The sequence below is a fragment of the Hibiscus syriacus genome, unplaced genomic scaffold (genome assembly GCF_006381635.1).
Source record: "Hibiscus syriacus cultivar Baekdansim isolate YM2019G1 unplaced genomic scaffold, ASM638163v2 tig00111540_pilon, whole genome shotgun sequence".
Taxonomy (NCBI): Eukaryota; Viridiplantae; Streptophyta; class Magnoliopsida; order Malvales; family Malvaceae; genus Hibiscus; species Hibiscus syriacus.
Window position 1 is genome coordinate 424,688 of NW_024063114.1, and position 14,517 is coordinate 439,204.

Sequence of the window (14,517 nt, forward strand, 5' to 3'; positions counted from 1 at the left end):
AGTAAGAACAAAAAGAGTATGAATGGAAATAAGAGATGCACGAGAGTATTTGGCTTGAAAGTCGAGTTAGTCTTATTTCCAAGAGAAAGAATAAATGAATACAATGAGGGTGGGGAGGCCCCCTTTTTATAATGAGAATCCCTTAGGAGTTAATGACTAAGTCTACTTCTACTCTAACTAAAAGTGCATCCCTAATTTAGTCAAAAGTCTAAAGGTTGAATCCTACTTAAACAATCATGGTGGTTTTGTCCCTTTTCTTAGAGAGGGTCGGTCTTGGCTTGGAGAGGGCCCGAGTCAGGGTGTGCTCAGCCTTACCTGATTCTGATGCTAACTTGGCGCATCAGACAAAATTGGTGTGCCGCATGATGCGTCTGGGACTGAAAATGTTTTGGTACACGCGGGTGTGCGCTGGTGGATGTTGGACTCGCCATCATGGTCGCGGTTCGTGACATTCTCCCCACTAGTTATAGCAACGCCCTCGTCGCTTGGCTTGAATGAAATTGCTTGATTTTGTCCTTGAATTGCCATAGGGCTTCGGAAGATTCCCAACTTCCCTTACTGTCGGGAAGCCCCTTCCATTGGACAAGGTATTTTTGCCTTGGTTTGTGCCCCACTCGGTGATTGGCTCTTTCAGCGTGGATGGCTTCAACTTCCCTTTCGTAAGAGGCTTTTATTCCAACTGGAGCTCGATGGGAAATGCTTCGATCGGGATCATCTTTATCTGGGTGAAAAGGCTTGAGTAGGCTCATGTGTAACACAGGGTGAACCCTGATAGTTTATGGCAAGTCTAACTTGTAAGCCATGGTGCATATTTGTTTCTTCATTTTGAATGGTCCTTCGTATCTTCGTACCAACCCTTTATGTCTGTCTTGGTTGCGTAAGATGTATGTGAGTTTGGCAAGGACCAGGTCTCATTCTTGGAAATTTACGTCCCTTTGATTTTTTTCTTTCTGCCCACTTCATAGTATGTTTCTTGCTTTATGTAGGCAGGCTCGGGCTAACTCATGGTTGTCTTGCCATTCTTTGGAAGATTGATACGCTGATGGATTGGGTCCTTGGTACCCGGTTATAATCGTGTTGGGTGTAAGAGGTTGTTGCTCGTTTAAAATCTCGAATGGCTTTGGTTGGTGGCTTCGCTCTTTTGCAAGTTGTATGAAAATTGTGCTACGTCTAGAAGCTTTGACCAGTTGCATTGTGTAGCACTTACGTAGTGCCTAAGATAAATTTCTAAGAGGGCATTGACTCTTTCGGTTTGCCCATTGATTTGTGGGTGGACTGTAGTTGAAAAGTTCAGGCTTGTCCCCATCAATTTGAATAGCTCGGTCCAAAACCTGCCCGTGAATCGGGTGTCTCGGTCGCTGATGATTGTCTTTGGAACGCCCTAATATTTTACTACATGTTTGAGGAACATGCGGGTTGCTTCCTTGGCTGGGCATACTTTATATGTGGGAATGAATTCTCATACTTGGAGAACCTATCAACTACCACTATGATGATTGATAGTCCATCCGAGTGTGGGAGTCCTACGATAAAGTCCATTGAGATGCTTTCCTATGGTCGTTTGGGAATGGTCAAAGGTTGTAGCAACCCTACTGGTTTTTTCATTTATATATTATCTTGTTAGTACACAAGGAAGGTTTTCATGTAGGCCTCTATGTCTTCGTTCATGTGCGGCCAGTAGTAATGTTCGTGTAACAAGACAATTGTTCGATGGATCCTGGGATGTCCTACCCACTTGGAATCGTGGCATTCCATAAGAGTTCCTTGCGTAGCTTTCCATACTTTAGCACATAGATGCGGTGCCCATGGGTATATAATATATCTCTCTTGAGCCAAAATCTTATGGATTTGCCTTCTTTGGCGTATTCGATCAGCGATTTGGCTTCTGGATCATGCGATAGCCCTTCCTTTATACATTATAGAATTTGTCCCTTCAGTGAGCTAATGACTTCGATGTTGTACCTTTGGCTTAAGGCATCGGCGACACAATTTACTCTTCCTGACTTGTGTTCCATTGAGAAATTAAATTCGGTAAGGAATTCTTGCCAACGAGCTTGTTTAGGGAATAACTTCTTTTGGGTCAGGAAGTAGTTGTTTGCGATGTTGTCTGTGAACACTATGAATTTTGAGCCAAGTACATAATGTCTCCATAGGTGTAAGCAGTGTATTACGACAATCATTTTTTTTCATGGGCTGAGTATCTTTTTTCAATCTCATTGAGTTTTCGAATTTCATAGGCAATTGGATGTCCATCTTGCATAAGGACTCCCTCGATGACCACATCGGATGCGTCTGTGTGAATCTCGAAAGGTTTGTTGTAGTTTGGTAGGCACAACACCGGCTTGCTCATTAGAATGAGTTTGATATTGTCAAAGGCTTCTTGGCTTTTTTGTTCCCAAACCCATGTCTTGTCTTTCTTAAGCAGTTCGGTTAAAGGTGTGAAGATCCTGGAGTAGTCTTTGACAAATTTTCGATAGTAATTGGCCTATCCATTTGAATCATACCATCTCCTATGACGTGGCCTAGGATGTTACAAACTTCTTGAAATTGTTCAGGGGTTATACTCTACGTGGCATTTCCTTTTCTTACTGGTTGTTTATTCTAGGTATGGTGATGCAACCTTTGTTGATGAAAGACATCAGCATAGATATGAGGTAATCTACTATTTATGGGTTTATTAGATGCTATTTGTTGGTGACGGTTTATTTCAAGTTATTAAGAATGATGTTTGTCCTTTGTAGGTCAATCCTGATATGACATCAAAACTTGAAGCAGCTGGTCTCTTGTTTGTTGGTAGGGATGAAACTGGTTGGAAGATGGAGGTAAGTTACAATGTAGCATATATCTCTGAAAACCCAGACTCCACTCAACTGTTTCACTGATCATTACTTCTCTATTTAGTTCATGATGGTTATGGGCATTGTATGTTGGTTGTACAGATTGTAAAACTACCAAGCCATCCATATTTTATTGGTGTTCAGTTCCATCCTGAATTCAAGTCCAAACCAGGAAAAACCTTCTGCTCTTTTCTCAGGTGCTTATCCATAAAATATGGCATTAAGGGTTTATATGTGGTCGCGACATAATTGCTTAGTATTTAGACTGTAAAACACTAATTTTTTTCCATTTTATTTTTAAAAATTATTATTATTATTATTAAATATTAGTATTATTATTATTATAAAAATTATTATTATTATTAATATTATATATTATATATTATTATTAAAAAAAATAAATAATTACAAATTACAATGGACCCAGAGGCTCGTTTACATGCCCAGGCCCAATCAGAACTGGCCTAATAGTAACCTTAAACTCCCAGGGTTTCCATCATCTCATCCCAGCCGCCAGCCAATATCAGTCGTTGGATCTGGAGTGATCCAACGGTCCAGACGAGTCCAGCATGAAGCCCTTGGGTTTCATAACCCTATGTTATCATCCAGCCGTCGCTGTTTTTAGAACATCCACGCGGCCGCCGCTCGTCGCTGCCATGATGTCACGCCTCGCCGAAGACTCTAGAATCACCAGCTGCCCTTCCACGTTGAAGTCCTATGGTGAGTCACCACCATAGCTACAGTGACTCATCGAACTTCCACCCTTGTGACCGGTCTGAGAGCCACAACGACGAGGCTTATAAATGCCATCGGCAACCTGCAATGAAAAAAAAACGACAACAACCAACATAGAGGAGAAACAGAACAACCATCAACAGCAAGCAACAGAGAAAGAGATACGAACAACAACCAAAACCAGCAACCAACAAAGGAAAAAAGAAAATGAGACTTACTGAGGAAACTGCAGTCATCAGAGCCTCCACTCGGCGCTGGAAAATTGAAACATCGAAGGTAAATAACCTTAGATCTACGTCGATCTAAGGGGATTTATGAAAAAAGGAGGTCGGATTCGGCCTTTAGGTGTTAGGATCTTTATTTTAGGGTAATTTGGGATTTTCGGCCACCGGCGGTGGTTGTTGGTTCCGAAACACGGCGGCCGACGACGATAAGCTCTTCCTCCGGCGAGGGAAAACCAGAGAAAACGAGAAGCAAAATAGAGAATGAGAGAAAAATGGCCTTTAGGCCGGTTTAAAAGGGTTTAAATACCCTCCCCATACGACGCCGTTTAGGAGGAGGGGTGTCTCTGTAATTTCCCTTTTGGGAAAATCATATCCGCAACCATTCATAGTTTCGTAACCTTCCATTTTGGTCACTCGTATCATACATTTAATTATTTAAATTTTGTTCTCGCATTTTATTTTATTATATTTTAGTCCCTAATATATATATATATATGTATATATATGTAGGGTAAATACTTATTTAGTCCCTTATAATTTTATTAATTTTATTTTAATCTCGTATTAATATTTATGGATAAATTACACTGTTAATGTCTAAATTTATAATACTTCGAATTAGAACTTTTAATTTTAATATGTTATATTTTAATCATTGATATTTTAAATTTTTTTACTATTAATTTTTATATTTTGCAATTTAATCTTATAGTTTTAATATTATTTATTTTAGTCACTATTTAATTGCAATTTATTTTTATTATTATTTTTTCAATATGTTTAATTTAATATTTTAAATATTATTTATTCATACATATATATATATATATATATATATTTGATTAAATAAAAATGTTTATTTATTTTAAAATATTATGAAAATGGTTGTCTTAACGTAACTAGAAGTTATATTTCAATATTTTTAAATAAATAAATATCTTAGTATACATATATAATTATTTTAGTTCTATTCAAATTATTATATTTTATTATTATTTAATTTTAGTCATATTAATATATGTATATTAATAAGTATTGTTTACTTAATTTCATCAATTAACTGAATAATAATATTTATTTATTTTTAAATAATTAGAAAGGACAATCTTAAAATAACTAGATGTCCTATTCTTGTATTTTAAAAATAAATAAATATCCTTTTTATAAAAATATATATATATTTACTTCATTATTTTTATGAAAATTATTATATTCTTATTAATATTTATTTATTTATTAATATTAAAGAAAAAACAGTCTTAAAACAACTAGATGTCATTTTCTAATATTTTTAAATAAATAAATACTTTATTTATAATTTATAAAAATTATTTTAATATTTTTCTTCCTTATTATCCAATTGAATATAAAAAGATCATAAATTAAATTTATATTTTGAATTCTTAAATTCTATTATTAGAGACAATTTATAATCAACAGAGACCAATTTTGGGCGTTGTGGGGAGCTAATCCTTCTCCAAACGTAATCGACTATGAATCCCTTTTTATTATTAAAAAGAATGAATTTTTGAATAAACGCAGATCAGTTTATCTTTTAACTGATGTTTTTTTAAAAACTCTTTTAAAAGATGATTTTTTAGGTATTCGACCTACCTAACCCAAAAGGGCAATGGCGACTCCCAAAACATTTCAATAAAAAACCATTTATCCACATTATTTTTCCCGCCAAATAAAAATTCGTGTCCGGGCGAAAACCGGTTACGACATAGACTATTTTATCTCTATTGGTTTTGTAAATGTCCAGTACTCATCGCGGAATCATGTGGGCAACTGGATTTGTTTTTAAACAAGTCTGATCATGTAAGCAACGGAGTGGCAAACGGGGTAAATACTGGAAAAGCAACTCCAAAGGTCTGGCAAAACCGGAACCGTTTCAAGTCTGCCAACGGATCATTAAATGGCATGTACAGCAATGGTAATGGTGTGCACCATTAAGAACTCGGTTGAAGTTTCTCCAAGAGTGAACTGGGATCTGTGTGTACGGTGGTGGAGTATGAGTAGGGTTTCTTAGCAATTGAGACTTGAGAGACGGACAATACTTTTCCAGGAAGGCTTTTTGGTGTTTAATGATTAGATTTATCATTATATGAAGAAATGGCAGCAGCAGGTTAAGAGAATATGGAGCAAGTGGTGTCCAAAAAGTTGAACTTAATATACATCCTGTGTGCTATGACATTGGCTAATTTATCTAGATTGCAAGAAGAGAATGCTCTATCAGCAATTGAAGACCTAGCCATTCCTCTGCAACTATACAAAAGCCATTATCTTTTCAGTAAAAGAAACTGGTGATGCATATTAGATTTAAGAAATTTAAATCTCTCTTTATTATTATTATTATTATTATTATTATCCTGGATTTTGTTTCGGATGTTTTTTGCTTCGAGATTTGAGCAATGCCACCCTATTCAGGGACTAGCTGATGTGTACTCCTGAATCTGTTACGTACGCAACTATTATCATTGTTATCAATTGAGTGAACATTGACGTTTCAGTTTATCTACGTATTGATTTTAAAAAATCGAAGGTTTAATATTACTTTGTAATACAGCATTTTTAATATTATTTAAGTATTTCAAATACTAAACGGAGTAGAGTAAATTGGGATAATATACATCATAGAAAAATAAATAAATAAATAAAATTCTTTTATACTTAAATAATAATGAAATATAACTTTTCTTTACCTAACACGTCAAGCGGTGAAAACACAGATTATTACAGTAGAAATACATGTTCTATGGCACATGCTCAATTCCAAAAACAAATAGAGGACTCTGTTCAAATGAATTTTTATGGGTTATCTGAAGTATATTTATGTTATTATTTTATATTTTACATGTTTTATTATGATGATTTAGTTTTAGTTTTTAAAAATATTAAAATAAATTGTCGTAATGAATTAATCTAAAGAGGTTTTAATTACTTTATTATTTTATTTTAATTTTAAATAATATAACATTTACTAATAAAGATGATATGATCGGGTGATAGAATGTTTAAAATTGAATCTCATAAACTATAAAAGAATTAAATTTCTCTTACGAACACCAATAAAATTGGTTCATATTTAGAAAACAGTGAATAATATACAACTTAAAATAAAATAAATATACCAAATAAAACAAAAAAAAATCAAATGAAACGGTCACACGAATATAAATATAGACAATACATAAGAACTAAATGGAAAAAAGAGGAAATGTATTACAGAGAAACAGCGTGGCATGAATTGGGCCACAACTTCAATTTCATACAAAACTGGTGAACCATTCATTAAATCCTCGAATTAGCTTATGGATTTGTTTGCCTTTTAATTATCTCCCACGCTTTTAATTTATTCTTTTAATCCCCCATTAAATAATAAAAGCATGCATCATTAACCACTAATCCCCCTCTTCACATCTCTATCATGGGTGGTGCTGCCGCTGCTCCTCCATCTTCGTTTCCGACCAAACTCCTCTTAGCCGGCTGTTTCCTAGATTTCTTTTAAAATTTAATTTACAGCTACTAATTCCCTTTTTCCTTCAGGTTAGTCCTCGCCCTTGTTTTATACGTGGGATCTTAACTTATTATTACATGCATGCAATTCTACGTATTTTCTTTTCTATGCAGTGATTAGGAGATCAGTCGAGTTTTTCCGAATTGAATCGATGTCAGGTAGAATAAATATAATGTTCAACTCTTCCGAAAAAGAGGTAGCATCTTTTGTTTTAGTTTTATTTCTTGATTTTCTGTTTTGAAATGAATGTCAGTGATAAATGTTGTTAAATTTTGTTCTGATGGTGAAGCTGAGCGATAAGTCATCGGGAGCAGCAACAGATTCAAATTTTAAGAAAAGGAACAACAAACCTAGCAATGCGTCCCATCAAGTGAATGAAAACGTACCGTCGAACCACCACCAGCACGACCCCAAAACCAAGGTTCCGGCAAATATACCGAGGGTGCCAACAGATCCCGACATGAAACCAAATGATGCGAGGAACACCAATCTTTCGGGGAGTAGAAACAGTAGTCGCAGTGATAGCATGGAGAGCACCAGTACCGCGCCGCTTAGGCCGCACACCGGCGGCGACGTACGGTGGGACGCTATTAGTTCGGTGAGTGCCAAAGGCCCCATCGGTCTCAGCAACTTTCGGCTTCTCAAGCGCATTGGATATGGAGATATAGGGAGTGTGTACCTCGTCGAACTTAGAGGAACCAGTGCTTATTTCGCCATGAAGGTGATGGACAAGGCGTCTTTGGCCAGTAGAAACAAGCTATTGAGAGCTCAAACGGAACGAGAGATTCTTGGCCTTCTCGACCACCCTTTTTTGCCTACTCTCTATTCTTACTTTGAAACTGATAAATTTTATTGTCTGGTCATGGAATTCTGCAGTGGGGGCAATCTTCATTCCCTCCGCCAAAAACAGCCCAACAAGCATTTCACAGAGGAAGCTGCAAGGTTCATATTCTTTCTAATCCGATGCTCACATTTTGGGACGGACATAGAATTTTATGATAGGAGACACGGACTTATAAGATTTTAAGTTAGTTTTCTTTTTCTTTTTGTTAATATATAGAGGTTGATGATTGATTTTGGGTATTGCAGGTTCTTTGCATCAGAGGTGTTGCTGGCACTGGAATACTTGCACATGCTAGGAATTGTATATAGGGATTTGAAGCCAGAAAACGTGTTGGTAAGAGATGAAGGCCATATAATGCTCTCGGATTTCGACCTATCCCTCCGTTGCTCCGTCAATCCGACACTGGTGAAATCTTCATCGGGACATAATGCGAACAACGGCGGCGGAAACGGTGGCATCTTGGATAATGAGCAAGTGCCCGCGCATGGTTGCATGCAGCCATCCACATTCTTCCCCCGCATCTTGCCTAGCAAAAAGAACCGCAAATCCAAATCAGATTTCGGCCTCTTCGTGGGAGGATCCATGCCGGAGTTAATGGCCGAACCAACCAACGTCCGGTCGATGTCGTTCGTTGGTACACACGAATACTTAGCCCCGGAAATCATCCGAGGAGAGGGTCACGGCAGCGCAGTCGATTGGTGGACGTTCGGCATCTTCTTATACGAACTCTTGCATGGAACGACACCATTCAAAGGCCAAGGCAACCGAGCCACATTGTTCAACGTAGTAGGGCAACCACTGAGGTTCCCAGAAACACCACAAGTGAGCTTCGTGGCTCGAGACCTCATACGAGGCCTACTGGTCAAAGAACCGAGCAAACGTATAGCATGCAAAAGGGGAGCGACGGAGATAAAACAACACCCGTTCTTCGAAGGAGTGAACTGGGCACTGGTGAGGAGCGCAATGCCGCCGCACGTACCAGAGCCGGTGGATTTTTCGCAGTTGGCCACCAAGGAAGAGAAGAAGAACAGCCATGGCGGTCATCATCATCTTCATAACGAACATGTTGGAAATCAAGCAGTTCAAAAATCCAATTCATCTGACTACATACAATTTGAATACTTTTAACACTACATTGATCTCTTCCCATTAACTTCATTTCTACAAAAATTAATTCTAAATGTGATGGATCTCAATATAATGATTATAATTATAATTATAATTATATAATTATGATAATTAATTATTACCATATAGTTTATACATATGTATAGATTGTTGTATGCTTAGGATTGGAGATTTTGATTCAAGCTCACCTGTTATCATTTACTAGAAAATTTGTAAAATTTCTCACATTTTAAACATGCATTCTCTTATAATTCTTTTAAAAATTGGAAATACTTAGAAATTTTTCGCTTGTACATTTTATCTTTTTTAAATTTTATTATATCTCAAATTAAATAAGGTTTGATGAACGATGATAATACAATAAGGGGACATGTTGAAAAAGAGGCGTAATTTACTTTAAAAATTATTAAGGTCTCACATTATCAAACTAACAATATTTATAATTTTAAAAACCAATCATATATGTAACTAAAATATTATTTTTTAAAACCAATAATCAAGATGCACAATAATTAAATTAATGACCACTGTGATAATTTATCCTAGATAGATGTTTAAAGTAATTAAATGTAGGATAAACTACACCAAATATCAGTAAATTTTGTTCGTTGACTTGTTTATACTATTAAATTTTTAATTTTTTCACTTATAACACTAAATTTTAGTTTTTCATTCAATTATGTCACTCCGTCGTTAAGTTAATATCGAGACAATAACATGGCTAATGATTGCTGATGAAAGCTATTACACGAAAATGACATCGTTTTGGTGTGACAATTTTGATGCATAAAATGATGTTGTTTTAGACATTGAACTTTAGAGGTGTATCGATTTTGTCACTAAATTTTTTTAAAATATTTTTTTTCGTATTGCACTTTCCGACCACTATCGACAACCAATAATTGTTCATCTTTTACGACAAAATTAGTATCAAAATGTTCACATTTCACCCCTCTTTGTTCTCCTAGGATTAACTTTTTTAGATTTATAAGATTTGGAGGGTTTATTCCAATATTCCAACGATGAGAAGTATTATTCCGAGAAGATGAACAAAATATCTCAAAACTAATCTTATCAAACAGTTATTGAAAGAGATCGTAGTATTAATACATCAAACTTTTAAGTATATTTTTGTCAATTTTTAGTGGGTTTCATGGAAAAATCAATCATATGAGAAAAAAAAGGAGTGAAATGCGAACGTTTTAGGACCGATCTTGCCATGAAAGATTACCGATGACAGACTGTGATTGGCAGTCGGTGGCTGTCAGAAAGTGTAGTGCCAAAAAAGAAAACTCTTTAAAAGTTCAGTGGCGAAATAGGCACTGTAACATCCCAAACACCGGGTTAGTGATCAAATTGCAAGATTTTAAAATTTCATGATCAAATTAGATAAATTGAAAAGTTTAGGGACTTAATTGGAAATTTTCCTTGTGTAGGATTGATAAATAAAGATTGAAAGATGAAAGCGTATAATGGTCATTAGACAAGTGAAGAATTAAAAATTCATTAGTGGAGGTATTATATACACGTGCAAAAATTTTAAAATAGGTATTATAATGGTCTCAAGTTAATGTTTCATTTCATTTTTAAGTTGGTTTTGATTCTTGAAATGTTAGGAAAACTTAAGGAAGTTTAAAGAGAAGTAAAAACTAAAAGATTTGCAAGTTATGAGAGATTGAATATAAGGGGTTTTAAGTGAATTATTGAGAGAGAGTTTGTAAATGGATTTTTAGTCATATTTGACTTGTAATAAGTCAGAATAAGAGATTTAAGAGGTTAGAGAGGATTAATAACAAAGTTGAATATTTGGTAAGATTTTTAGATTCAAGTGTTCTAGTTAGATATTGGATGTTAATATGAGTTAAAATGATATAAGTTGATTTGAGTAAGTGTAGTTGAGTTTAAAGGCTTTAAAGAAGAGTAAAGTGAGGAAGTTAGCAAAGTTTTGAAAAAATTTCGGGTTAAATGAGTAAGTTATGGGCAAGGGGTATCGGTACTGGATGAACAGTACGATGCTCCAAAGCAAAAATAGGTGATTTTTGGGTTTGGGTAGCAATACTAGTTGAACAGTATCGATACCATAAGTTAATAGTTGATGAATCCTTCAAAGAGTATCGATACCGAAGTAGTAGTATCGATACCAGGGGTATCGATACCAATGTTTAAGTATCAGTACAATTTTTTAGAGCCGAATTCCAGAATGTAGAAAATGTATCGATACTGAAGTATAGTATTGATACCACAGTAGAGAAGTATCGATATTGTACCTGGGGTACTGATACTATTCAGATTGGAATTGTGAATTAAGTGTTTCATTTAGCTTATGTTATTAAGGATTGATTATAGTGATACAAATTCCGATATTTATACCAATCATATCATTGTGTAGATATCGATCGAAAGCAAGTACAGGACGATTCAAAGCTATAAGAGTGTTCAAGAGTTATAATTGTTTTGCTTTGGCCAGTGAGGCCAAGGTGAGTGCATACTAATTTGTATATGGTGTTTCATGGAAATGAGACTTGTGATGAGTATATTTCTAATATTTTGATTGCATGATTCCATGAATACAAGCATATTGTTTTACATGGTTTCTATATGTACATGAATGCAAGCATATATCTACGTGTTATATGCATTGTTATACATGAGCTATGTGTTACATGTTATCTTATGTGACCATAATCTATAGGGACATATGAGAATAAAATATAAGCTATGTGAAAATGGTCTATGTGAATAAGTTCCTATGTGATAAGCTATGTGAAATAGTATAAAAGGTAAAGCCCATAAGTATATGATATGAGAGCTAAGGTTATAATTGGCATGCCAAGAGTCGAGGGTTCTACGCGGTTATTCGGGACAATTCTACGTGGTCATTCGGGACATTTTTACGCGGTCCTTTGGGACAATACTATATGGTCATTCGGGATATTTCTATGTGGCACTTTGGTGCAATTTATACGCGGCACTTTGATGCAATTTATACGAGCTGTGGTGACAGTATTTGTGCACAACATCAATGCACTCACATACCTTAAGTTCTCAAGAATGTACCATGGGCTATTAAAAGAAATAACATGAATAAACAATACATAATATTACATGTTCTTGTATGGCGAAGTGTGTGATGTTACATGTTATTGTTTTGTGAAATATATGATGTATTCTGTACATTATGAAAGTTTATGATTACATGTTTCAAATTTTCATTTAAGCATGATATGCCTCACTAAGTCAAAGACTTAGCGTATGAGTGTTTCGCACGTAGGTATAAAGAAGTAGGAAGAACAAAGTTAGGATCAATCAAGACAATATATTTCTACTAGAAGATCAGATCAAAAGTGATTTACACAATATGTATTTTGTTGTATTAAATGTGTTGGCATGTAACTAAAGCTTTAAATCACATATGTTCTGATCGTTTTTGTAATATACACTATTATATTTATGTAAATTATTAAGTTTCTTTTTTCAAAATAAGTTGAATATTATTTATTTATTTTGATCAAAGGTTTTACCCTTATCATACAAATATATGTTTAAATTTCAAATATATTTTAAAAGTAAATGTTTTGAAAAGTTAATGTGATACCTCGGGTTCGTATCCAGGTCATATACGGGTTGAGGTGTTACATTTAATGGTATCAGAGCTATGATTTAGCCGATTCTAGGCATAAACTGAAATCAAATATATTTTAAAATGTATACATACCAACAAAAAGTAAAAAAACTTATGATCTGATAGAGTAATGAGTATGATGTCTTACTAATAGAGTTATATGGTTATGTCTTATTAGATGTCAAATCACGAAATCTCTCTGGCCAGGCAAGGTGAAGAACAAACACCTCAGGGAGTGCCTGCACAAGATCAGGGAGCGTTTTTTAGGATGTTGGACGTTATCCTGACGTGTTTCTAACCTCTTGCTCCCTCAACTCCTAGAATAAATATCGCGAAAGAGTTGTGAGCATCGCTCCCAGTGGAGGACCATCCAATAATAAAAAATAGGGGAAAACCTTATTATCTTGGAAAACAAATTCAAAGGCAAAAATTTTAAAATGGGAATTATAAAACCAATAAAATAAGAAAAAAATGAAATAAAGTATTGGTCATACAAAACTCATGTTTTTTCTCAAGGAATGTACGGTCGAGGGAGTTGGTTGAGGGATGGTAGAGAAGCTCGAAGCTGTTGAAGATCTCGAAGGCGCGACCCCTCTGGACACCTACGTCACATCCATAGACTCGAGGGGCTTATTGTTGGGGTTCAATGTCATTAACGGTGGTAAAGGTGGAGGTGAGTGGATGAGGGTTCATCTATGACTTGACCATAGTGTAGTGATCGAAGATGTTTATTATTACTAGAGGATGAAGCTTGAAGGTTAGGCTGATGCTCGACGATGACGCCATTATTTGATTTCATTTCAGTCGATGCTTTGCTTTCTCTAAAATTTTATTTTATTTTTAGGGTAAAGTATATAAATGGTCACGAAACTTTTCAAATTCTTGTATTTAGGTCCCCCATCTTTTAAAACTTGTAATACAATCACCAAACATTTAGTTCGTTTACAATATGGTCCCCGATATAACGGCCATATCACTGTCGTTAGGGTAAATTATATAAATGGTTGTTGAAAATATTTTGATGTTTCGATATAACAAATTAAGTTAAATGAATTTTAAGATTTTACAATTGATTTTCTAAGTATATTCAATTTAATTACTCGAATATCAAAATATTACTCCAAGTCTTTCAAGATCAATTTCAATTCTTACTAAAGTGTAAAATTGTGTTTTAATCTTAAAATATTTTTGAAACAATTTTCACAAAGTATTTCGAACCAAAAACGAGCATAAAATCAATTTTTCAGGTAAGTATACCGATGCATAAATCAATGTATCGATGCACTCTTGTTTTAATTGAACATCGAATGGCTTTTGTGTATCGATGCATATACTATGCATCGATGCACTCTATGTATTATTAAAACATCGAATTGATTTTATGCACCGATGCACAAGCTATGCATCGATGCACCCCAACTATTTTAAAACATCGAATGTGTTTTATGCATCGATGCACCCTCAATGTACCAATGCACTAAGTCTTCCAACGGTCGGAATATTTGAATTTTACACACAGTGTACCGATGCACTAGTCTTATGCATCGATACACACACGCTCCTAACTGATTTTATTAATTGTTTTCACACTTAAACGGCTCCATTGA

General features: G+C 35.0%; 1 protein-coding gene and 1 long non-coding RNA gene across 2 annotated transcripts; both read left to right on the forward strand.

The window, feature by feature from the left end:
- The first annotated feature begins 2,605 nt into the window (after positions 1–2,605).
- On the forward strand, positions 2,606–5,761 carry LOC120164514. The gene is made up of 4 exons (XR_005519742.1): positions 2,606–2,654; positions 2,742–2,822; positions 2,940–3,034; positions 5,562–5,761. It is a non-coding gene; the product is annotated as an uncharacterized LOC120164514 (long non-coding RNA).
- Positions 5,762–7,226: 1,465 nt separating this feature from the next.
- Positions 7,227–9,317, forward strand: LOC120164597 (serine/threonine-protein kinase AGC1-7-like). The gene is made up of 4 exons (XM_039174289.1): positions 7,227–7,287; positions 7,430–7,512; positions 7,606–8,258; positions 8,406–9,317. Exons 1-4 carry the CDS (start codon positions 7,227–7,229, stop codon positions 9,286–9,288), a joined length of 1,680 nt encoding a protein of 559 aa, XP_039030220.1. The 3' UTR covers positions 9,289–9,317.
- Positions 9,318–14,517: the final 5,200 nt, after the last annotated feature.

Excerpts from the sequence above, each read along its gene's own strand:
- LOC120164597 (XM_039174289.1), top strand. The coding sequence starts at position 7,227 with ATGGGTGGTGCTGCCGCTGCTCCTCCATCTTCGTTTCCGACCAAACTC. Across the intron at positions 7,513-7,605 it reads TCAACTCTTCCGAAAAAGAG|CTGAGCGATAAGTCATCGGG; the intron begins GTAGCATCTTTT and ends CTGATGGTGAAG. Across the intron at positions 8,259-8,405 it reads TTCACAGAGGAAGCTGCAAG|GTTCTTTGCATCAGAGGTGT; the intron begins GTTCATATTCTT and ends TGGGTATTGCAG.